General features: G+C 45.4%; 1 protein-coding gene across 5 annotated transcripts in view; it reads right to left on the bottom strand.

Moving 5' to 3' along the window:
- The window catches only part of LOC147033193 (interleukin-1 receptor-associated kinase 4-like), a 42698-nt gene extending 20799 nt beyond the window's left edge, over positions 1–21899 (bottom strand). For 2 of the 5 annotated variants that reach the window (XR_015055465.1, XM_085871314.1), the window contains exons 1-11: positions 21741–21898; positions 16368–16896; positions 13801–13946; positions 13410–13664; positions 13005–13165; positions 11540–11604; positions 10524–10638; positions 5263–5372; positions 4326–4509; positions 3209–3271; positions 1024–1182 (exon numbers count right to left, since the gene is read on the bottom strand). Coding sequence is in view for 4 of the 5 variants with exons in the window: in XM_085871314.1 (XP_085727440.1) it covers positions 1024–1182; positions 3209–3271; positions 4326–4509; positions 5263–5372; positions 10524–10638; positions 11540–11604; positions 13005–13165; positions 13410–13664; positions 13801–13946; positions 16368–16801 (1692 nt within the window). In the remaining variant the exon portion in view is untranslated. Of the gene's footprint in view, positions 1–1014; positions 1183–3208; positions 3272–4325; positions 4510–5262; positions 5373–10523; positions 10639–11539; positions 11605–13004; positions 13166–13409; positions 13665–13800; positions 13947–16367; positions 16897–21624 lie in introns of those variants that run through there. The other 3 variants (XM_085871316.1, XM_085871315.1, XM_085871318.1) reach the window with 3 other exon arrangements.
- Positions 21900–26711: the final 4812 nt, after the last annotated feature.

Raw genomic sequence — 26711 nt, 5'->3', positions numbered from 1 at the left:
GTCCACGTCATCTAATGCCGGCAGATAGCAGATATAAGGCCTCTAGATAGCTGTGTGAGTGTGTGCTCCTCTCGGCCATCCTGCCAGCCCAAAGACAGATACCAACACTGATCTTTATTCGACAACGGCGCATATTTATTTCTCAACATAATCACCAATGCAGTCCACCCATTTCTGCTCACGTTCAAGTAGTTTTGTGAAGCCGTCAAGGTAGAACTGTGCATCCTGCTGACTCAACTAGTGCTTCGCAACGACCTTGACATCGTCGTCGGAAGAAAATTCTTCTCCACCACGGCGTTCCTTAAATTTGGGGAAAATATGAACATCTGACGGAACCGAGTCGGGGCTGGTGAGCCGTTGTGGCGGAACTCCATTGACTGCCTCCTACTCTCAGGATCGTAATGGTGCACCCACTCTCATCTCCAGTCATGCTATCTCTAGCACTTTACACTTCACAGCACTGACAATGTCATGCTGCACTCTGCCATGTTGACCAACATAGCACTGAGACCTCTAGCGTCAGGATCATGAATCTTCGCACCGAGTGGCGGGAAAAGCTAATGTGCGGGATGTGCTTTGTTTCATTCGAATATCTTTACCTGTTTTGGAGAAAAAAAAAATAGGAGGCATTAACCACCAAAATTCCCTCGTATATTAGTTCCCAAACGTGCATCATTCCTGTGACCAAAAGAGCCTTGGTAATGGGAGCTTTTTCCTCACTCGCCCACCATATTAAGCTTACACGAACATTACTTGTTCAACTTGATAAACAACTTCTAGAGGAATTGTTCTATATCAGATTTATGACGTCATCAACCACATCGTCTACACGGGAGAACCCGTCAGAAGAAATTATGCTGTGATGGACCAGTAGACTCTACATGGATTAAAACTGAGATCATGTACAATAATCTGACACTAATTAAAAGCTGTTAATATTACAGTCAGTTGTGTTTGGGAAAGTGACAATTTTTAAGAATGCTTTTTTCCAATCGACAGATTCTTTTGTCAGTATTATTTCACCTCCGCAGCACTTGGTCGCTTTCGTTTCCGCTCTGCTAAGCAGCGGCAGGCCAGGCTGAGAAAACACTCGAGCGCCTTTGGGTCCACCATGCCCATCCGTCGGTCCATTACCTCATCAATTGTTCTGGCTTCTTCCTCAAGCTCCTCCACAAGTGAGCTCTGCACAACACAAACCACAATTGATGCTGTTGTCCCTGCACCAATGACTTGGTAGTATACTCTTAGCACTGGGTAGGAAATGTTTCAGGAAGTTAACCAAGCAAAGCATTCGCTGCTCTTCATCATGTAGAACTGTTCACTGCCAAACCTTAACTGGTCCGAAGGGAAATAAACAAGGAACTTGGACACAAGAGGAGGCCATTTGGCACAACAAGCCTGTGCTACATCTACACTCACATTAAATCAATCTAACAGTTTATCAACTGTGGGGATGGAGGAGTGGTGATGAGAATGGTGGGGCAAGCACAGAGATGAGCATGGTGTTTTATACACAGATAATATTAAAAAAAATTTTAAATCATGTTTAATGTTAGGCAACACAAAATGGCAAAGCCACACAGTTGTCTATGTGATGTGTTTAAGCTTGTGGACCACTCCTAAGATCATGACACAATGCTCACCAACTACAAATCCACATGCCCAGCTAAGGGGCATAGCAACCTTTTGGGGGTTGACTCTTTTTGCACTTTGTTTCCTTGGGACAGGGGGAACGCATGGTTAGGGTAGGAATTTTGAAATATTTTGGCGATGGTGCCGGCGAGTGCTCACCTACTCTTCGAAGGACACCGTGGGTCTTTAACTAATGCCGGAAGACGGGATGCCTGTTTAACATACCTCCAAGGCACACATTGATGAACCATGCTGCCTGTGAAACACCAGGATGACAGTTTATAGCTGGCTTGAGATTCAAACCCAGGCTAAACAGCTTAGAGGTGAGTGTGCATACTTCGAAGCCATCCTGCCAGCCCCACTCAATAAAAAGCCTGACGTTGGCTTAGGATTCTAGGGACCTGACTCAGTCTGTCGTCCTTCTGAGGTCGACGAATTGAGTACCTGTGTACTGGTAGAGGGGCACACCATCAGCGGCGCAGCCACGCTTCCAAGAAATGATAGCTACCTGGCAGCGAAGTTGCCATATGCAAGAACAGAACTCAATAAAATATTTTATCCACAACAGTGTCTACCTTTAAGGTATAATTGATCGACTGTTTCTTTCCTTTTGCTATCTTGTTGTGTTGGGTTGGTGATGATGAACCATTCTAAGAGTGCGTCACCAGACACGGTGGCACAATGGATAGAGCGAGCATCTGCTCTGAATCTGAGATGGCGGTGGATGAAAACCTCGTCTGAGTCATACCCGACTGCAAAAATGGTACGTGTTGCTTCCTTGCTGACGCTCAGCATTTCGAAGTATAGAGCATGGACAAGTAAGGTTCGGAAGGCAAGGTCAAACCACCCAATATGATCCTTGCTACGAAACTGCTTCGGCAGCACAAATGCTCTGTGAAGAGTATAAAGAAAAAGAAAAGAAAAAGTGGTTCAAATTTGATCTGGACCTTCGTTTCTAAAAGTCAGAACGAAGTACGCAGATTAATAATTCGCTGGAATTTGTTTGAAGTGTTGGTAAACCAACACCCATCATCATGCATTTCCTGCTTTCGTGCACCTGCTGAAAAATCAAGATGTTGGAAAGTGAGACAACAAAGTTGAGGAGTGTGGAGGTGAAGTTTCTGGTCAATCATCCAGCTTGTTGAAATTTAGACAATTTGATGCACGGTATGGTGATTGCTACTTGTCAAAGACATCTGTATTTGACTGGTCCAAATCATTTAAAGATGGATGTGGAAGTACAGAATGAACCGTGGGCCGCAAGATCAGGCACATCCATCGATTACGTAACAAGCGAGTCGAGGATCTCATTTTGATTCCCAAGAGAGTGTCTGCACATCATACCTGTTTCGCGATGAATAGTGGTGTTGGGAGTGTTGAATCTGTCGTTCATGCCAACTTAGTTAAAGCTACCAACAAAAATCCAGCTCAAAATGTGCCTTATGGTGCGAAAGGAATGGTATATGTATATATATATATATATATATATATATGTATATATATATATATATATATATATATATATATATATATATATATATATATATATACATATTAGAACGGTAAAGGCCCTCACCAGTAGTACGGGCTCTCGCTGCTCGTCGTAGGGTGCAAGGCCAGTCAACAGCTCCAGAAATACCTGTGCGAGATGCACGGTGCAGTGTCAACACTGCAATGCAACACCATTGTTCAGTCTTTGGTCAACGCTCGTCTGCCTTTGGTCAGCAACGACTTGCGCTCCAATATCATGTTAGTACCGAGTCACTACAAGAATTTATTACTCTTTCATCTCAAGAAAGATGTTGTCCATACGTTGAACAAGTCGAATCACCACATTTCAATTTGAATGCCTTCCCCACAACATCGCGTCGGGGTTTTGAGAGAAAATGTTTTCTTGACACCGTCGCTGTATTATTGCGCTTTTACCTTCATTATGATACACTTCCAAACATCCACAGAAAATGGACAATATGCCGGAAATCAAACGTATGCACTATCAGAAATGTATACTTGCACACATGTGGACAAACGAGGGCACAATGGGCCAGCGTCGTGGCACTGTGATTACGGTACGACAACACGTGACACCAACGCCCTTCAAAAAACCATGTCGAGGGGGGCATTTTATTCATTACGGAGCAATCTACAGATTTTGTACACAGTCGAGTGTGCAGTGGCAAATGAAGGGAAAGTAGTCTGAGAAAGGATGGGGAAAAGTGGAGAAAGGTCAAGGGCAGCAAAGTTGTGGGAAAGTTGAGAAACGAAGGAAAGGGGGCAAGTTTGGGACAAACGTCAATGGAGTGGCAGAGGGAGCGGGGTTAGAAATGCCACGATCGTGTGCATCGTATGAAAGCTAAAATTTCACATTTTTTGTTCACATAGGGTCAGATTTATCTCAGATAAGTGTAAAACGAGAAACGGTAGATAGTACGCTTAAAGATCGATGAAGCTCCCCGTTAATAGTGTAAAAAGTGCATAACGCTCCTTAATGGCAGCTCTGTTACTGTAAGGTGAAAAAAGTTACTACAAACTAGGCAAAAGTGGTTGATGTTAGGCTGTGATTAGTTTCACCAACCACCTTCGAGGTTCATGTTCACAAGTTGCACCAACTTTTGACAACACCACTGGTAGTGCCCATAATGCAACTTAATTTCGAAAGCATGAAGGCACCAGATAGAGTACGGTTCACTCACCACTCCAAGACTGTACACGTCAGATATCGCCACAATCTCCCCACGCAAGGCCTCCGGTGCCATGTACACAGTGGTGCCAACGACCGTGGACGTAAGCGCCGTGGCACCGCCAGCCTCGCCTGTCCGAACCAGGCCAAAGTCGGCCAATTTGGCCACCATGTTCTCGTCAAGCAAGACATTGGAACTGAGGGCGAGCGATGGAGTTGGGTGGTGAACGAACACAAGACAGGGTTAGAGTTAATGCATCTAATAACTCAAGGCACACAAATAAATCCGTACTGTCAGTTGTCCGTGATATTACATCACCATAAGCAAGCGTCTTCACCTCACCACACATCAACCTCAGCAAATGCAAAGTACAGGTTCCTAACACTGGGACAGAACTTAACACACATTATGACCATAAAAAAGGATCGTCAACATTGCTCAAAGGGAAAATAACACAATAAAATAAACAAATCCATATGCAAGCGTCCGCCTGTCAGGGCCAGGCATCACAGTAAATGTTGCCACGTATTATATGGCCCTAACAAATGGCTTCTCTTAATTTTTGCTCACAAGCGTTGCACATAATGACATGCATTTTGCATTTTTATCAGCTACGCTGTGCTATTATCTCGCACCAGTAAATCACACTGATGGTTTTATTTGTGTAAGATTTAACGACTATTACAAAGCCTCTTAAGCACGTAAATTTGCACTGCGAGTGCTCATTGTACCCATCGTACTGCTTTTATAGCTCCACTGGGATTGCTATTAGGAAAATCAAGTGAGACAAACACAGTGCAAGTGCAAATTCCTTAAACGATCAAACTTTCCCTAGTCACACAATCACAAAGTGGAAAGCGGCAGCGGCAACAGCAACAGCAAGTAGGAAAAGGGGGGGGAGTCTATTGGGGGGTCATCATCAGTTAAAGTTAAGAAAGCATGAGATCACCTCTTGATGTCACGGTGCACGTGATTCTGCTGGTGGAGGAAGGCCAGGCCACGGGACATGTCTGCTGCCACATCGAGTCGTGCGGCCCAGGACAGCGGCGTCAACTCATCCTGCATATATGTGGCAGACCACATCCCCAATTACTATGTGGTATCCCCAGCCGAGGGCTGCATAGGCAGTGCACGCATAAAGAACAGTGTTCCTCCTTGGTAATTTGATGCACAGGATCATGGCAAAATAGAACCACTGGACTTGTAGCTTATCGTAATGTTGTAACTTATCCGAACCTTATCCTAATGTTGTCACCCAAATTTGGTAGCATTCTGACTGGTGGATCTGGAAAAGAAGGTTTTTGAAGGAATTTACATGATTTCCCCAAACATTGACCAAGTCAGCCATTTTGACACACTTCCGGTCACATGATCTTCGGCCAATTAACATCCCTACCCTGGCCAAACGTTGTAACCCAAAGTTGGTAGCATTCTGACTGGTGGATCAGGAGAGGATTTTGGAAGGAATTTGCAGAACCGCCATTTTGACACACTTCCGGTCATGTGATCGACATGCCTCCACAATTTAATATCAGGACCCTATCCCGATGTTGTAACCCAAATTTGGTAGCATTCCAACTCGTGGGTCTGGAGAGGAAGATTTTTTGAAGGAATTTACATGATTTTTCCCCAAAATTGACCACTAAGTTGGCCATTTTGTCACACTTCCGGTCATGTGATCAGCCTGACCGGCAATTTAACATCCCTTACCCTAACCTAATGTCGTAACCCAAATTTGGTGGCATTCTGGCTGGTGGATCTGGAGAAGATTTTTGAAGAAATTTACCAAGTTGGCCATTTTGACCAACTTAAATTCATGTGACCGGAATGAGCTTTGCGATTCCTGTTACCAGGCAGGAGAGGAACGTTGCTGCCAAATTTCAGCCGGATTGGCCCAGCGGTTTGGCTGAAGAAGTTAAAATAGGAGACGGACGGACGGTGCGCGATGACAATACCTTATCTGGAATAGAACAGAGGGTGAGGGATCAATAGACAAAGTAGGAGAAAATGGAAGAAACAATGGACAAAAAACAGGTGGATGAATCACAGCATGAGGAGAGGAGTTCCAGGTGAAAGAGCACTAGAGTCCGAGGGGGTTTGAGGGGTCTTGTAGAAGTGGGAGAGTATGGGAGAGATATAGAATATAGAATAGAAGTGGGAGAGACCATAAGGTAGCGGTGTGCAATGGACCTGAAGTCATGTCGGGAAGGGAATAAGATAACAATCGGAAAGTTGGTTCCGTCATCGAGAGGAGAGGGGAATTAAATAACAGTGATTGGTACTAAGCCGAGACTTGGTGGGCATTGGGAGTGTGGGCAGTGGCACAGGCTGGGTGGAGGAGTGAGAGGATGAAAGAGGTTGTTGCGGTTTGTGAATTATTTTTCTCTACGATGTTCTATCCGAAGGCAGGTCCAGTGCTGCCAAAACAGTCTCGCAGTCAAGATTACACTGGGTGGTTTAACTTTGTCTTCCCAGTGGTAGTCATTGCAGGAACTTGTAATTTGTTCACGGTGCCGGCGATAGCTTGCCTACTCTTCACAAAAAAGACACCGTGGGATCTTTAACGTCTACCGACTAATGCAGCACATGTGATGCCCAGTTTATCATCGATCCGAGGGATGGCACACACATTGATGAATCACCCTGCCTGTGAAACATCGGGATGACAGTTTATCGCTGGGTCGGGATTCAAACCCAGGCTAGACAGCTTAGAGAGTGCGTGCGTGCGTGCAGCCGGTGTACAAGAGTTACCAAATAAATATCCACAAACAGACATGAAATAAAAATTGAAATAAAAATCATAATTCGTGAGGAAGTGAAGTTCAATGTGTGAACACCTTTTGTGCACTCGCCCAATTTGTAAAGACATTCACAATGTTACTCACAACACACCTGGTTTCAAACTTTAAACCTTTGAAGAGCGGTGTAACCTCTAATTCGTGCCTTATTTGATATTACAGTACGTATTGTATTATATTCAATTGCATTGCCTTAAGGAGGATTAGGTTTTACTCGTGAGCTTTGGACGATGGCTACCAAGTGACCCTTTTGTTGCATCCGACATCTAATGATCGACGGAGAAAGGGGAAGAGCGTCAAACGGCGTGACAGCACAAAATGTGTTGTTGTGTTTTTTTTTTGTTGCAACCCGAAGATGATCTGTGATTCTTGTATTATTACAAGTAGGTAATGGAGATGGTAGTGTATTTAAATAAATAAATAAATAAATAATTCAGGTGGTACATGGGTAGTGGAGATGGCAGGCGGTGTGTGTAAATAAATAAATAAATAAATAGTTCGAAGTTGCATGTTGGTAGTGGAGATGGTCAAGTGAAAATAAATAAATAAACTCGTAATAGGCATCCACAACCATTCCTGACTATGTTGTGGAACGTCATCCGAGGCCCTCACCTTTTCATCTCTATTTGCTTTTAAATTCGTTTTCTCCGCAACCGCTTGAGCGAGTGACACAAAACATTAAACATAGGAGTGACCACCCATGGATAATGTTTTAACAAAGTAACATGATGAATGGATGGAAAATGTGACCGGCGCTACAAAGAGTCTGTTTTCTGTAGGCGTCGGTTGCAGTGTGTTTCACATATCAGGAATAAATGGAAAGTTTGGGGTCGTTGATGGACAGGATTTCCTTGGAACATTAGATTTTACTTTTAATTATTTATTTATTCTTATATATATATATTTACCACCTCCACTGCTAACACACACAGCTTTGATTTTTTTTTTTTTTTGGTAAAAATATTTCAGGAAGGCAAACCTTGAGGGTGTGAGGAGAGAGTTGGATGATGTAGATTGGGGGACTCTAACAACAGGACAATTAGCATCAGAAAAATGGGAAACGTTCAAGGAGCAAATGTGTAGAGTGCAGAGTAAGTACATTCCAATGAGGTGTAAAACTAGAAACAGAAAGAGACCAGGGTGGTTGAGCAGTGAGATAAGAAATGCTATTAATGAGAAGCAGAAGGCATTTATTAGGTTTAAAATAACAGGACTGGAGTTAGATTTATATCACCGTCGGAGTAAACAGAGGAAAATTAAGAAAATAACTCGGCAAGCCAAAAGAGAGGATGAGAAGGACATGGCTTAGAATATTAAACACAATAGCAAGGCTTTCTTTAAGTATGTCAGGGGAAAATAACAGGTTAGGACCAGTGTGGGCCCATTGAGGAGTATCAGCAGGAGAGTGGTTTGTGCTGAAAGTGAGATGGCAGGCTTATTAAACAGATATTTTGGTTCAACTTTTACACAAGAACCGTCAGGAGAATAGCCAATAGCTGAGAGTATCTAACGAGGAGGTGAGGAACGGCTTTTGTAGAAGATACAGGTTGGAGTGGAGGAAGTAAAGGAACAGTTAGGTAAACCAAGAGAAGATAAGGCTCTGGGTTCAGATAATACGCACCCGAGAGTATTGATGGAGGCGGCTGAGCAGGTAAGCGAGATATTAATAGATCTTTTCAATAGCTCACTGGAGTCAGGACAGGTACCGGAGGATTGGAGAGTAGCAAATGTAACATCATTATTTAAGAAAGGATCCAGAGAAGAATTGGGAAACTGTAGACCTGTTAGTTTGACTTCAGTTGTGGGGAAGGTGATGGAGACATTAATTGAGGACCAGATGAGGAACCATTTAAACAAATACAAACTAATTAAAGGTAGTCTGCATGGGTTTACCAAAGGTAGTTCCTGTTTAACAAATCTTTTGGAGTTTTATGAAGCAGTTTCTGATTGGGTGGATGAAGGAAAGGCAGTGGACACAGTATATCTAGACTTTAAGAAGGCATTTGATAAGGTACCACATCGGAGGTTGTTAGCCAAAGTGAGGGCTTGTGGAGTGGCTGGTCAGGTAGCTAATTGGATTGAAAACTGGCTTAGTGAGAGGAAGCAAAGAGTGGCTGTGAGTGGGAGGATGTAATTATTGGGGTACCTCAGCGATCAGTACTCGGACCATTACTATTCATTATTTTCATCAATGATTTGGATAATGGGGTGAAGAGTAAGCTTTCCAAATTTGCAGATGACACAAAGCTTGGAGGTGAGGTGGATAGCAGAGGGGGTGGTGATCAGATACAGGAAAGTATTGATACTTGCATAGATTGGACCGGAATTTGCAGTTGACGCAAAGCACATGGAGCCGGAATTGAGCAGTGTACAATAATTGATTGGTTAATTGATTAACTGCATAATTAAAATAAATAAATAATAATTGTAAAATAATTAACTTCTTAATGAATTGGCCAATAGCATACCTAAACCACCACCGTTTCATGCGAATCTGTAACTTTTTGAAAATCAAGTAAATAATCAAAAAATTAAATCATTAATTGATTAATCAATCAAAAATACCCTTTGTGGCCAAATCACTTGTTCACCGTCATGTCCAAATATCAGCTTCTGAGCTCAAAAGGTGCCCTGAGATATTGCCAGGATGAGATATAAAATAATTAATTAATTAATTAATCAATTAATTGATTAATCAAAAAAAATGAAAAGAAAACACTTTTTCACCAAAGCACATGTTCACTTTTGTCCCAAAATTTCTGCTTCCTAGCTCAAAGGATGGCTGAGATATCACCTACACAAACAAACAAGAAAACAAACTACAGACTAACATATGTAGTTGTAAAAAAAAAAAAAAATTTCACCAAGTAACAAACGGAGTAAAAGCTGAGTACTCCCTGCCATTGGCACCCAGCGATGACGTCATGCATTGCCTGGATATGGAATTAGGAAGGAGCGGTGTACAACAACAAGAAGTACAAAAAAAAATTATTTTGTTGCATTTTTCTTATTTTGATCTCGTGTTGAAAGATTGGTGTGGGTTGATGTGGCACAGGCATGATGGGCCGAATGGCCTCCACGTGTGTCTAATTTACTTGTGTGTATGTATAAATTTGTGTGTTGGCATTGGTGATGTTTATGATGGAAATAAATAATTTAAATAAACAATGTTTCCTCAAAGCACATATAATCCCATACTATTCTCTCCCCTAAATATATATATTTTTTAATCACAAAATCATTTGACCTGCCTCATGCTCAGATGTTACTGCATACAATATGACAAATATTTGGCTAATCATTTTCGAGTAGAGGTTGTGGACGGACGGACGGACAGACAGACAGGACCCCCAAAATAACCCCCAGCCAGGCTAATGCCTGGTTAGAGGCGACATTGAAAGAATAAGCCTACCGTGCAAGTGAGCCTGCTTGTGAGACAGCCACCCGACATGTAGGCATAGATTAGGCAAAGTTGCGGCCCATCGCACGAGAAACCCAAAAGTTCCACCAGGTTCTTGTGACGACAGCTGCAAGCAGGCAGATGGACCCAAAAAAGTTAATTGTAACTTTAATCCATCACTTCCTGGCTTCATATAAAATATCAACCTTTTCCAACCAACCAACCTGATACAAGGATATCATATCAGCACAGCTTGATGTCTCGTGAAGATTTGGCGAATTATCTCCGGCACTCTGAATTCATTGAAAATTACTGCTCAAATCACCTTCCATCAAATGTCAAGCCTCGCCGGGCAGTTCGTGAAAAAAAAATTGTGGCAAAAACTGCTCCCAGCCAACCCTCCAAAAAATTTGGCAATAATTGAGGCCGTTATTATATAGTATTAGTAGTCGTCAAATTAGTTCTTCGTGATTACGAGTTATTGTTGTTGTTGTTTGTGTACATCATGCACATCTGTCGAAAAACATGGTGTCAGGGTGGTGCCACGTTCTTCACCAAAAAGGGAAATAACAAAACCAAACCCTCTGGTGCAAAAATGCATTGAACTCATGAAGCAAACCAATTTGGATTCTTCCCCCCCCCCCCAACAAGGTTTAATAAACATCGTGATTTGAAACCTCGAATGAAAATCAAATGTGAAATTGCTTCCCGTTTCCCATTACTGATGGAACACCAGAACCTATGGCGTGGTAAAAGTACGCAGTCGTGCATGAAATGATCGAAATGTCACCATTTTCTGATGAAGGTACATGTAAAGAGCACTCATGATGCTCCAGTAGGTTGAGTTTTTGTCAGCCCACGATTGGCTGTGAAACATCATATGCTCGTTACAAAATGCAAGTGCATAATGCAAAGCAAAAATCAATTATTTACTTTCTTTTTCAACAAAATAAAAACATTCCCAACTTAATGAGGCTCATATATTTTTTGCATTGTTTTATCCAAAACATTTTTTTTTTTTGTCCTACCTGGCCAATGTGTGGATTTCTTGAAGGAACTGTTTCCTCATTGTGTCAGAGCCTTCTTCACACTGCTGTGGAGAAAACTTCAATGAATACAAACCAGCAATGACACAACCAGCAGTGAGGCTTGAGATAAAGGACATTGAACCAGTCTTTTCAACTCAGGACTTGCACTTCCGAACATGATCTATGTTGGTTTTGTTCGTAAACTTTGAATAACGGGTTCGAGTGTAACCTTATGCCTGGTGTTGGCTTAATGGTTAGTGTGGTGGGCTTGGGATCCTGGGATCCTGAGTTCAAATCCCACTCGGCTGTTTAATTAATACTTAATTACATTGAGATGTCTCCCACACATCCACGGACCAAACAACTCTGTTCAATCCTATCTTCCCCATTAAATTCCTCCATTTACCCCCATAACCGTAACAATATATAATTCCATTGAAATATAATAATGGCTTTAAAAGGCTGTTGAGAAAAACAAAACACAAACCTTTTTCAAAAGTTTATCGTCATTGGTCTACTGTCATTTACACCATCTTATTCAAAAAGTCAAATTAATTATTCGAGCCTGTGCTTTGTGTTCTTTATGACATCCCTAAAAACAGTAAGTTTCCTGTTTTGGAATGATTTTTCAATTTTGTTTGACTGCTAGACAGACAGTAAAAGAGTTCTCTTGCTCCTCTCTGTGCATGCGTGACTGGGATGAGATTCGATGCATTTTGCCAATTTCAGAGCCATGGTACTGCTAACCTGCAGATTTGTGTTCCAATTCATGTTCCACAATATTCAAAATATATAATCCAATTGAAGTCAAGTAGTTCATTGATCATAGACCGACGTCTGGAGATAGACAGACAGACAGAAAAAGTGAACCAATTGCTTCCTCGCGCTTTCTGCTTCACGCATGCGGGGTAATTATGTTTCTGGTTTATTAGCTAAAAGGACTATCAGGATAATCTTGTGGAATGTGCACTCCCCTCTGAGCTGTCTAGCCTGGGTTTGAATCTCTACCCAGCTATAAAGTGTCATCCTGGTGTTTTACAGGCTGGGTGAGGCATTAATGTGTGCATCATCCCTTGGAAAGGCATTAAAACCAAAGGACCCATGTGCCAGCAGTGGAGGCATTGGTGAATGTTAAAGATCTCACGGTGTCTTCGTAAACAGTAGTTGAGTTATTGCCGGCACCCTCAACAAATTTCAAAGTCCAGCTCTGGCTGTCTATAATAGGCAGTGGCAAGTCATCCACTGTATTTCTCGCTACTAACGCTGTAACAGCACGGAATCTGCCGTCTGGCGGAGCACCACAAGAAGAAAAAGATGTCAAAGAAGAAGAGAAACATGTCAAAGAAGTAGAAGAAGAAATGTGTGAACATCATGACGTTTCATCTGGAACAACCATACTAATCAAAAGTACAGCAAATTTTGAGCACCAAGTTAGGTTAAATATCATGGAGTCAGAATACTTTACGTTGGAGAGTTTTTTCACTGCAACCAACTTGTCATTCAGATGGCCAAGGTAGACAACTCCGAAGCCCCCTTCGCCGAGCCAGCTGCCCCCTTCCTTCACTGGCTCATTATTGAAGTTTTTTGTGATGTGGAGGAGAGTTGAAAATTCCACTGGTTGCACGTCTTGCTCACAAATGAGAGAGAGAGAGGATAGAGGGGAAGCATTAGCAAGGACCTACAATGGATAAATCCGATGGAAGGTGTCATAAGGTTTGCATTGATCAAGTCTTAGAAAACATTTTAAGCTGAACACGTGCAACTAATGAAAATCCAGGTCATTGGTGACCATGTCTATGTCATAATGTTTTCGGATAGCATTGTGAGGTGTGAAAAGCTTGTCCGTAAGCTTTGGTCGTGTGTGACAAACCTCCATAGGACGCGACTTCTGTCGCTCCACAAGTGTCTGAATGGGCTCTGTTACAGAAGTTACTGGAGAAATGCTCATTCTTTTTGAGCATGGGGTTGCAAGGATCAGCATAGACCATCGTAGGTGCAAATCCTCTGGTGTTAGACGTACATGGCTGCCCAGTATGTACGTTTTCCTTCTCCAATAGAGCATCCGAGCACTGGACAACCAATAAGCTGTGCGAATATGGTTTTCCGGTGTCAGGTAAAGAGACCCCTGTGGTTGTGGAAATATTACGTCTCGACATTATTCATACAATATAAAGCAAAATCTTACATCATGTTTTTTTTTTTTCTTCCAGGTAGTGTAACCACACAAATCCCCCTCCTGCAACCCTCCGGCACTTACATACCAGGCAAAAGGGTGACGGCTGCACTCGTGAAACCAGATTCACACAGCACCTGATGAAGCTGGCCCACTGTGATGTTGGTTGTGCCCCAATCGTAAAGGAGCTCCACTGTGGGGCTTTTCCCACATCTTTGTACAGCCTCAAATTTCCTTGAAAAAAGAAAGCAGGATATTGTTCGTAAAAACAAAAGGAGTAAACCAGTGATCATTTTTGCTATTAGTCAGTGGCTATAAATGACTTGTTTGCACAAACATTGTATGGTTGTCACGTTATGCAAGTTCTGTGGATGGGTCATTGTCGTGAAAATTAATTATACTACGACTCCTAAAGCATCCCTCCAACAAAAATAGCAAGAATGACGTATCACCATATAATAGCTCCCAGCCCTCCCCTCATAATCCCCCCATAGACAGTTTTAACATTTCATCCTGTACAGCTTGAACTGCACCGCCAGTTTGACAATAAAAAAGGCTCAACAACAGGCCAAATATGCCTGCTGTTGGCTTAATGGTTAGGGTGGTGGGCTTGGGATCCTGGGATCCGAAGTTAAAATCCCACTTGACTGTTGAATTAATACCAGGTGGGGTTGACTCTGCCTGTCATCCTTCCGAGGTCGGCAAAATGAGTGCCAGCATGCTGGTATCCTGTGTCGGAATGGCGACCCGTCCAGGATTGTGCCCAATAGCCAAGGAGACTGCTTAGGCAGCACCAACGCTCTGCACAGAGTATGGTCCAATTGGATGGATGGAACAGGCCAAAAGCGGTTTACATAACTAGCGAAGAACCGCTCCAATTAATTTCCCCAGAATTACGGATGGGATGACTTGTAATACCCGACATGATAAACATTCTCACGACACGACACGGGAGTGACGCGACACGATAAACATTTTCAAAGAAGGGTCTCGTCACCTTGAACTTCCATGACTATATTTATGTGAGGACTCTACTGTAGAACCTCTATAAGTGGTCCTCTCAATCGCCAAGCAACAATGAAAGAGGAGAAGGTGGGGGTGGGGTCGGGTGATAGGTTGAGAAATCATACTAAAATACACAAATTGGTGTCTGTCTGTCTCTGCATATCTGTTGCTGATGCATTCAGTCACTAGTTATCCAATTTCAACCAAACTTGCCAGGAGGACTAAGGTTCATCAGACAAAGATTGAAGCAACTGGGTTTGCCCCCCCCCACCCTTTGGGGTTATGAAGGTGGGGCCAATGAGAAATTATATGTAAATGTGCACCACTCCTGGTGATGGTGGCAGAGGGCATTACGAGTGATGCTTTAGAACCCTTACTTGCTTGTATCATGACTAAGAAGAGACATTCGCTTTAGTCTATGTTGCTTTCGAGTTTCGACTGTACTGCAAAAAATCCGGAGGAATTCCCATGTCTTATTGCCTTTTTCCTCCTTGGGAAAACACCATGTTAAGGTGTAAAGATAGCAGCTCGAGCGTCACTCCATGTAATCATGGTGTTTTTTCCGAGGCCACTTCCAATAACAAAATAAAAATACAACAATATTGATAATAGCACACTGTAATAATCATATTAATAATAACTAGCATCCGTTGAAAACAAAGTCTTCCGTATCCCCCGCCATAGTAAATGAGGACAAGTAGCAAAAGGGACCAGTTCAATTTATTCTTGATGTGTGTACCAAATTTCATAAAGAAATAGTTAATAGTTTTGCAACTATACTCTGGAAACAAAGGTTAACCTCAATTATTTCTTAATACCCAACTTGTTTCCATGGAAAGTGACAGAAAATCTTTTTGGGGGAAATCTCAACATATCAAAAGGCACCAGTTCACCACTTGCTTGATATGTGTAACAAATTTCGTAAATATATCTTGAGGGGATTTGAAGTTAAAGCTCCAGAAACTAAATGTGACGGACGGACGGACGGAACCCATTTCTATATCCCCCGCCAACTTTGTTGGTTGACGGGGGATAACAATATTAACAATAACCACAGAAAACATTATTTAATATTTTTTTCTTGAATCCAACATGGCTGCCAAACCATGTGACTTATCAATTCGAAAATATCAAAAGGCACCAGTTCACCACTTGCTTGATATGTGTACCAAATTTCGTAAGTATATCTTGAGGGCATTTGTAGTTAAGCTCCGGAAACGAAATGTGATGGACGGACAAAACCCATTTCTATATCCCCCGCCAACTTCTTTGGTTGGCGGGGGATAACAATATTAACAATAACCAGAGAAAACATTATTTAATATTTTTCTTGAATCCAACATGGCTGCCAAACCATGTGACCTATCAATTCGAAAATATCAAAAGGCACCAGTGCACCACTTGCTTGATATGTGTACCAAATTTCGTAAATATATCTTGAGGGGATTTGTAGTTAAGCTCCGGAAACAAAATGTGACGGACGGACGGAACCCATTTCTATATCCCCCACCAACTTCGTTGGTTGGCGGAGGATAATAACAGTAATAATTACAATAGCAATGACAATAAGATGACACTCCCCACCCTCCCCGGCTACTCCCGTAGGAAGTGGGTGTTTCCAGTAAATAAAACAACAAATCGGTTCCTTACCGGATATGTACCATGCTGTAACGGAATTCTCCCCCAGGGTTTCGAATATGTGCTGCCAATGAGCGCCAGTTGTCGTCAGGATCCAACAGACCGGCCAGGCCATGCAACTCGCTGGGCCGCAGAGATCGCAAGAAAGCCTTGGACTTTGCTTGTTGCTTCTCTGCCTCTGCCTTCACTTGATCACCAACCATACTTTTGACTGCATCTGCCTGTGAATCTGCTTGTGAATCTGCTTGTGAATCTGCCCGTGAATCTGCTTGTGAATCTGCCCGTGAATCTGCTTGTGAATCTGCCCGTGAATCTTCCGCACCTGTTGGGTTTGTAATTTTCCCGCAGACGTTCTTGTACCAAAAATCTTTAACTTTTGAGGTATTCTTGCTGCTTCTGGCAGTCACTGCTTTCCCTTCTTTCATCTCAGCTGGAGCCATGGCCATTGTGATGGTCACACCAAGCACAGAGCAGCTCTCGTGAAGAGCACGATCTTAATGGATACTTGATAAAAGAGAGCAGATTGGAGACATCCGGCTCACTAGGAACGGGCACACAATGGGTTGTAGTCAGTGAATGATACCGAGAAAACACCAAATTTTACGGCTGAACATTGGGGAACAGGAAAAACAATAATGATAACAGCAACAAAAAGGTAATGTTCTGATTTTGCATGAAGTACAGAACCCTTGAGTGCTTTATTGCAAAGAAGTGATTTGACTCGTTTCCAATGTCCATGTTCATGTACTTACCTATACAAATCTACAAATGGCATGGGCTTGCAGGATAGCCAACAGGTGTGCACACTCGCCTCTGCGCTGTCTAGCCTGGTTTTGAATCTCGGTCCAGCTATAAACTATCATTTCCATTGTTTCACAGGAAGGCGATACATCATTGTGTGCACCGTCCCTCGAATAGACGTTAAACTGGGTGTCCCTTCTGTCGGCATTAGTTGGTGGACGTTAATAATCCCATGGTGTCATTGGCGAAGAGTAGGCACGCCAACGCTGGTACCTTTAACAAATTCCAAATTCCTGCCCCGATTGACTGCTGGGAAGGCAATGGCAAAACACCCAGCATAGTGCTCGCCAAGAAACTGTGTTGGCAGCACCAAGGCTCTGTAAGGAGTATGTTACATCTCATCATATATTGCATACAAATGGGAGAGGGATAGGGGATGTAAATAATAATAATAAAAAAATCAATGGATCAGGAAGATGAGTGAGGAATAACCTGGGAGAAAAGATGACGTTTTGAAAGAGAAAATGAAAGTTGGGTTGTGTCTACACCTTCTGGCACGACTTCGGAATAACTGAAGTCCTTTGAGACAACGGTTCATTGGGGTCATCCCCTCGAGCAGCTATTATCAGCCAATAATACAAAGTTCCATCACATAAGCACTTAGTATTATTGACCAAAAATAATTGCAATAAGGGCTATCCCCATGACCTCACCGCATGTCCCACTGCACCACAATGTACCTTATTGGAGTTATTCTGACTAAACCGACCCTCAGTGATTATCGCGGAACAAAACGCAAGAAAAGGAGGAGAGAGTAAGCAGAAAGCTTGGTTTAGGGTTGCTTTCAATGAGTACGTTAATGGATGATCAAGTTGTCCAACATAGCGATCAAGTGTGTATCTACCCTCAGAAGAGCCAGAAAACAACATCTTTCTAAGCTCACGTCTGAACTCTCAAACCTCTCTCCCTCCTCCAAATCTTGGTGGCGTTGAATCGAATCTTTTTCTGGTGTATGTTCCTCCTCCATCCCCTCCCTTGCCTCAAATCGCCGCACTGCTGAAAATTTATGACCCAGCACGTGAAAAGGCTGAATGCCTAAACTCGGTGTTTCCATCGAAATCTTGTGTCCGAAACCCATCGCTTTCTGTACCCACCTTATCCAGTCACACCCAACTGCTCCTGGACTCTGTGTCCTTTTCTCCTGACAAGGTGGAGAGCTTGCTGTCAAACCTCGACTCAGATTCTGCAACCGGTCCAGACGGCATCAGTCCACGTGTCCTAAAAACATGCTCTGCTGCTCTTGCTCACCCTCTCTCTGTTCTATTCACCCTCTCATTTGCTCAAGGTCATCCACCATCTGCTTGGAAATCAGCAAACATCACTGCCCTGCATAAAAAAGGTGCAAAAACAGATCCCTGCAACTACAGACCAATCAGCCTTCTCCCAATCATCAGTAAGGTTATGGAATCCATCATCGCTTCAGACATTAAATCCTTCCTCTTGTCCAATGGCTTGATTTCCAATCTTCAATTTGGTTTCAGACCAGGTCACTCTACCCTGGATATTCTGCTTCTGCTCTCCCAACAATGGATGGAGGTCCTCAATGCCGGACATGAAATCAGAGACGTATCCCTAGACATATCACGTGCTCTTGACACGGTCTGGCACCCTGCACTACTCACCAAACTCTCTTCCTATGGTATCCAAGGCCATCTCCACTGATCCAAGGCCTGGTGTTGGCTTAATGGTTAGGGTGGCGAGCTTGGGATCCTAGGGTCCTGAGTTCAAGTCCCACTCAGCTGTTGAATTAATACCAGGTGGGGTTGACTCAGCCTGTCATCCTTCCGAGGTCGGCAAAATGAGTGCCAGCTTGCTGGTATCCTGTGTTGGAGTGGCGACCCGTCCAGGATTGTGCCCAATAGCCAAGGAGACTGCTTCGGCAGCACCAACACTCAGCACAGAGAATGGTCCCAATGGATTGGGACAGTTTGGTACAAGTCTGTACAACTCTGTCAGGGCATAATGGACGCGTTTGAACATTGACACTCACGCCTCCTCTTTCTGTCCAACCTCACAGTGAGGTGCTCAGTCCAATGCCATGCTCAGTCGACGATTTAGTGTCTTTTCTAAGTCCATACCGTACATGCTCGTTCGATTTTCTTCAAGAGCAGTTTACAATACCAAAAACCAAACTACAAATTCCCTGCGGAACTGAAGACAAAACTACTGTGTTTTTGAAGTGGTCCAGAATAACGGGAAGCCGAGTGCTTGGTATGTGCTGCTGGTACGTACACTTCTCTGTGGAAAATAAAGGTGTTATTGATTTACAATTGCAGGTGGATTCAGACAAGCACAAGAGAATTCAGTATTTCGACTGGATGAACGGTGGTTTTCTGTCAAAATTAATCGAGGTCCAGAACACGCCGAATGAGACCACCGATTCGATTGCTCCATACGTAAACTCTTAAAAAGTGTGTCCTCCTTTTTTTTTGTGTCCTCTTTTTTTTTGGAGTGTGCCTCTGAAAAGTGTCCCTTTGAACGGCTAAGTCAGGTGAAAAGGGGAAGGGAAAGGGATTGGTAATTTTGGGTCATCCCGGTTGATGTTCTCATCCAAGAACATAGCACACGATGTTGTGCCATCTATCCAAGGTTTAAATTTCCGCCACCTCATTGATTTTGCCATTTTCTACCAATGTCCTGTCCCACGACGTCTCCTCGTGTGCTCGTCCTGTCCCATGATGTCTCCTCGTGTGCTCGTCCTGTCTCATGATGTCTCCTCGTGTGCTCGTCCTGCCCTATGATGTCTCCTCGTGTGCTCGTCCAGTCCCACGACGTCTCCTCGTGTGCTCGTCCCGTCCCACGACGTCTCCTCGTTTGCTCGTCCCGTCCCACGACGTCTCCTCGTTTGCTCGTCCCGTCCCACGACGTCTCCTCGTTTGCTCGTCCCGTCCCACGACGTCTCCTCGTTTGCTCGTCCCGTCCCACGACGTCTCCTCGTGTGCTCGTCCCGTCCCACGACGTCTCCTCGTGTGCTCGTCCCGTCCCACGACGTCTCCTCGTGTGCTCGTCCCGTCCCACGACGTCTCCTCGTGTGCTCGTCCCGTCCCACGACGTCTCCTCGTGTGCTCGTCCCGTCCCACGACGTCTCCTCGTGTGCTCGTCCCGTCCCACGATGTCTCCTCGTGTGCTCGTCCCGTCCCACGACGTCTCCTCGTGTGCTCGTCCCGTCCCACGACGTCTCCTCGTGTGCTCGTCCTGTCCCACGACGTCTCCTCGTGTGCTCGTCCCGTCCCACGACATCTCCTCGTGTGCTCGTCCCGTCCCACAACGTCTCCTCGTGTGCTCGTCCTGTCCCACAACGTCTCCTCGTGTGCTCGTCCCGTCCCACGACGTCTCCTCGTGTGCTCGTCCCGTCCCACGACGTCTCCTCGTGTGCTCGTCCCGTCCCACGACGTCTCCTCGTGTGCTCGTCCTGTCCCACGACGTCTCCTCGTGTGCTCATCCCGTCCCTCGACGTATCCTCGTGTGCTCATCCTGCCCTATGATGTCTCCTCGTGTGCTCGTCCCGTCCCACGACGTCTCCTAGTTTGCTCGTCCTGTCCCACGACGTCTCCTCGTGTGCTCGTCCTGCCCTATGACATCTCGTCTGCTCGTCCTGTCCCAGGATGTCTCCTCGTGTGCTCGTCCTGTCTCATGATGTCTCCTCGTGTGCTCGTCCTGCCCTATGATGCCTCCTCGTGTGCTCGTCCTGTCCCACGACGTCTCCTCGTGTGCTCGTCCCGTCCCACGACGTCTCCTCGTGTGCTCGTCCCGTCCCACGACGTCTCCTCGTGTGCTCGTCCTGTCCCACGACGTCTCTTCGTGTGCTCGTTCTGCCAATTCATCGAAGAGCCCCAGTCATTTAAACTCCCAACAAAGTGCGGACAACATGATGTACCATCTATATTGTCTTGCTGTGTGTACATTATTACAACCAAGCTGTCTGGTTCTCGTCTACATTGTACGTACTTTCGAAATATTTAAACGTGTTTCAGTGAAACGTTCATCCGATCGCGATCCTACTGTCACACGATCCCTTCACCCCCACCCACAATTCCATGTCACCCCCCTACACCCCACACCCCACCCCCAATTCCATGTCACCCCCACACCCCCACCCCCAATTCCATGTCACCCCCCACCCCACCCCCAATTCCATGTCACCCCACCCCCCAATTCCATGTCACCCCCACACCCCCACCCCCAATTCCATGTCACCCCCACACCCCCACCCCCAATTCCATGTCACCCCCACACCCCCACCCCCAATTCCATGTCACCCCCCACCCCCAATTCCATGTCACCCCCACACCCCCACACCCAATTCCATGTCACCCCCCACACCCCCACACCCAATTCCATGTCACCCCCCACACCCCCACACCCAATTCCATGTCACCCCCCACACCCCCACACCCAATTCCATGTCACCCCTCCCCCTTTTCTCCCTCACAACTGGGACAAACATTTTTGACAATTAATTAAATACCCGATATGAGGAGACCCCGACTGGTCGTTTATGCTTTATCCGAGTCCCGTGAGTTCACAAAACAGACTTCCCCAGAGTACGAGGTTTAAATAGAAATGAACACTTCGGCCGCTTACCGTGTACTTCCCAAAACACAGGGGCACGTCAACCCGGAAGTTCCGCTCATTGGGAGGAGGATCCACGGGGAAGAACACTTCAGCCAATCAGACACCGGGAACGGGAACATGAGGGCGGGGCTTAGGAACGCCATTCAAAATATTCATTACAATCAGCAGCATCACCATAACCGCGCGCGGTCCACGTGCGGTCATCGCACTCCAGGTTCCCATGTCGAACCCCCCCTCGGTGTGCCGCCTCCGTGCCAACACGTGGTTACCAAGAGCCAACACGTGGTTACCAGGAGCCAACACGTGGTTACCAGGAGCCAACACGTGGTTACCAGGAGCCAACATGTGGTTACCAAGAGCCAACACGTGGTTATCAGGAGCCAACAGGTGGTTACCAAGAGCCAACACGTGGTTACCAGGAGCCAACACGTGGTTACCACGAGCCAACACGTGGTTACCACGAGCCAACACGTGGTTACCAAGAGCCAACACGTGGTTACCAAGAGCCAACACGTGGTTACCAAGAGCCAACACGTGGTTACCAAGAGCCAACACGTGGTTACCAAGAGCCAACACGTGGTTACCAAGGGAGAGCTTTCAAACAAACTCGGTAACTGAACACACCCTGCACTCACGTTGTCATGGAAACACACGAGGGTTGGAAATTTTTTTCTTTAAAGGAATTTGAGTTGTAATAATGCAAAAATCAGGTTAATACATTTTGAGGGATAATAATTTATTTATCGTTCAAATAATCAGGTGTTTTTTTGTCGTGTTTTTAAATTTTTCGGGAACGTGCTGAAAAACCAAGATAGGAGGACGACGTGGATTGAACAGGTAAAGGTGGAACGGTGAATAATATTGAATGTCTGGCCAAGGAAAACATCAAGGACGCTGTCATATCGACACGGACGTACTTGATGATTGATGGCCGTGCAGGATGGTGAAGATGTTGATGCCTGATCAAGTTTAAATAATATTAAACTTCAGAAAAAACATCCGAGCTATCTCTTACTTCCATCCCACCCACCCCATCCTTCTGTACACTTGCCCCTCCAATCCTTCTATTGCCACCCCCCCCCCCCAATCCTTCCATCTCCCTCTCACACCCTCATCTTTCCACTCTCCCCCACTCTCATCCTTCCACTCTCCCCCACTCTCATCCTTCCACTCTCCCCCACTCTCATCCTTCCACTCTCCCCCACTCTCATCCTTCCACTCTCCCCCACTCTCATCCTTCCACTCTCCCCCACTCTCATCCTTCCACTCTCCCCCACTCTCATCCTTCCACTCTCCCCCACTCTCATCCTTCCACTCTCCCCCACTCTCATCCTTCCACTCTCCCCCACTCTCATCCTTCCACTCTCCCCCACTCTCATCCTTCCACTCTCCCCCACTCTCATCCTTCCACTCTCCCCCACTCTCATCCTTCCACTCTCCCCCACTCTCATCCTTCCACTCTCCCCCACTCTCATCCTTCCACTCTCCCCCACTCTCATCCTTCCACTCTCCCCCACTCTCATCCTTCCACTCTCCCCCACTCTCAGCCTTCCACTCCCCCACTCCCATCCTTCCACTCCCCCACTCCCATCCTTCCACTCCCCCCACTCCCATCCTTCCACTCCCCCCACTCCCATCCTTCCACTCCCCCCACTCCCATCCTTCCACTCCCCCCACTCCCATCCTTCCACTCCCCCCACTCCCATCCTTCCACTCCCCCACCCTCATCCTTCCGATCTCCCCACCTACATCCTTCCACTCTCCCCACTCCCATCCTTCCACTCTCCCCAACCCTCATCCTTCCCGTCTTCCCCCGCCGTCATTCTTCCCCTCTCCCCCACCCCATCCTTCTCATCTCCCACCCCACTCATCTCCCCCCATACTTCGTCTCCCCCCCCTCCCCCATCCTTCTTGTCTCCCACCCCTCCCCCATCCTTCTTGTCTCCCACCCCTCCCCCATCCTTCTAGTCTCCAACTCCCCATCCTCCTAGTCTCCCACTCCCCCCATTCTTTTAGTCTCCCACCCTCCATCCTCCTCGTTTCCCACCCCCCCATTCTTTTAGATTCCCACCCCCAATCCTCCTAGTCTCCCACCTCCAATCCTCCACGTCTCCCACCTCCAATCCTCCACGTCTCCCACCTCCCATCCTCCTAGTCTCCCACCCCCAATCCTCCACGTCTCCCACCCCCAATCCTCCTCGTCTCCCACCCCTATCCTTCTAGTCTCCCACTCCCCCCCCCATCCTTCTAGTCTCCCACCCCCAATCCTCCTAGTCTCCCACTCCCCCCCCATCCTTGTAGTCTCCCCCCCAATCCTTCTACGCTCCCAACACCCAAATGCTTCTAGTCTCCCACCCCCTCCCCCCATCCCTCTATCTCCACCTCCCCCATAATTCTATCCTCCCATCTCCTTCTTTCTCTTTCTTCTTCCTTCTCCTTCCTCCCACCTCCTTTGAACCATCTAAGTTTGCCCTAAGATTTTCTCCTTTCATATGCAGCAAAAGTGTGTGGGGTAGCATTATTGCCTAACCTGAGTGTATGGCTGTGCCGCTTTGTAGGTTTCTTAGAGCTGGGGTATGTTCAGTTACCAAGCTTCTTGTAGAGCACTCCTCAAGTGGCTTCGACATTCAAGCAAGCACTCCATTTCAAAATTGTTAATAAGGAACGGCTGGCTTGGCAAGCGCAAGCTTGCTGCTTAGTAACTGAACACACCCCGGGAGTATGTATTTTGTTCAGGGTGCCGGCGATAACTCACAAACTCTTCACAATGGGCACGGTGGAATCAGAATGTCCACCAACTCGTGTCAGCAGATGGGATGATGCACAGTTTAACGTCCATCCGAGGGGTGGCACACGCATTGCTGAATCACCCTGCCTGTCAAGCACCAGAATGACAATTTATAGCTCGGTCTGGATTCGAACCCAGGCTAGACTTATTAGTGGTGTGTGTGCATACCTGTAGGCCATCATGCTACCTGTAGGCCCTGATTGTCAAGTGCAGTTGGTAGCAAACTTACCGACACTTGCCTATGAGTTGTCAAATCTGGTTTTGCTTCCCGACCGGATGACAAACTGACGGATTTGTGCTTCACAGGCAGGGCGTTGTGTCTCAAGACATGCACCGTCTCTCCGATGAACGTTAAGCCGGATCTCCTGTCCTCTATCATTAGTTTGTGGATGTTAAGTTTCCCACGGTGTTTTTTCCACGAAGTGTAGGTGAGTTATTGCCGGCAACCCGGCACCCTGAATAACTTGCTGCTCTGACTGCTTTCCTGGGAAGGCAAAGGCAAAACCACCCAGTGAGACTGCTTTGACAGTACCAAACTGCCTTTGTGCAGAACACCAGAGATATGAGAGGAGAGTTGCCAGCATAGTCTGAGATGATGGCCACACAGTGGTCGAAATGTTGGACCTGAGCTTTACACTTTGGCTATTGCTGTCGTCATTGCCTCTTTTTACAGAGCTGGACCATGCATAATCATCCACCCAGGAACCATACTCTTCCCAGAGCATGGTGCTACCAATGCAGTCTTTTGTTTTATACACAGGGTGTTTTGTCCTTCCCATTGGGCTGGGATTTGAACCCAGGATTACTGGACTACAATACAGACACGAAGCCAGTTAAGTCAAACACTGTACCCAGATTAAAATGGAACTGCTGGAGCTGTAACTTATCTGGACCCTGGCCTAATGTTGTCACTTAAATTTGGTAGAAGTCTGACTGGTGTATCTGGTGAGGAAGATTTTTAAAGGAATTTACACGATTTTCCAAAATTTTTAATAAGTCCACCATTTTGACACACTTCCAGTCATGTGATCGGCATGACCTCCGCAATTTAACATCAGGACCCTGTCATAATGATATAACCCAAATTTGGTAGCATTCTGACAGATGGGTCTGGAGACGAAGATTTCTTTCAGGAAGTATTGCGATTTTCCCAAAAGTTGACCAAGTCGGCCATTTTGACACATTTCCAGTCACGTGATCCGCATGACTTCCGCAATATAATTAACATCCATAATGTTGCCACCATAATGTTGCCACAACATCCATAATGTTGCTACCATAATGTTACCACCCAAATTTTTTACCATTCTGACAGGTGTGTCGAGAGAAGAAGATTTTGGAAGGAATTTGCGTGACCGACATTTTGACAGATTTTTTTTTTTGTGGGATTTTTTGTGGGATCACAGATTTTTGGTGGGAATTTATGTGATTTTCCCGAAAATTGACTAAGTCCACCATTTGACACACTACCGGTCATGCAATCGGAATGACTTCCGCAATTTAAGATCCCTACCCTGGCCTAATGTTGTAACCAAAATTTGGTAACATTCTCATTGGAGGGTCTGGAGAAGATTTTTGATGAAATTTAGTAAGTCAGCCATTTTTGACCTACTTTAAGTCATGTGACCGGAATGAGCTTTGCAATTCCTGTTCTCAGTCAGAAGGGGAATGTTGCTGCAAATTTTCAGCCGGATGGGCCCAGCAGTTTGGCCGGAGAAGTCAAAAAAGGAGATGGATGGACGGACGGACGGACTGACAGATGGACAGTGATGACAATACCTTATCTTGAATGTAAATTCCAGATAACCTAATAATACAGTACCTGTGCACACAATTGACATGAGCCTTCTTGCCTTGGTCAGGTTAGAATGAGAACAGTCCTTTAAGGTGTCCACACGACCCCCTTATTCCGAATACCTCTCTGTGTGATCACCATTTCAGCAAATTGTGTATTTGAGAGTATTACAGATGGTTTGCAAAGAGAATAATTGTGAATTTGTGAAACGGTGGATTTTTCATAGATCTGTCGAGGATTGTTTTCAAAAATGTCCCCAGATGAGGGCGCCATTGTACGTGCTGGGGAGTTGAAAACGTCGTTCCCGCTCTCGTTTCTGAATGTAGTTTACCAGGTTTGAGTTCATCCTTCCATGCTCATGGTTTTCACACAACAAACATGCAGATGGCTGTTGGAC

Source organism: Eptatretus burgeri, chromosome 2 (genome assembly GCF_056783735.1).
Source record: "Eptatretus burgeri isolate ZD-2024b chromosome 2, Ebu_testis_v1, whole genome shotgun sequence".
Lineage (NCBI taxonomy): Eukaryota > Metazoa > Chordata > Myxini > Myxiniformes > Myxinidae > Eptatretus > Eptatretus burgeri.
The sequence above is the reverse complement of the archived record's forward strand: the minus strand, read 5'-3'. Positions and strand labels throughout refer to the sequence as shown.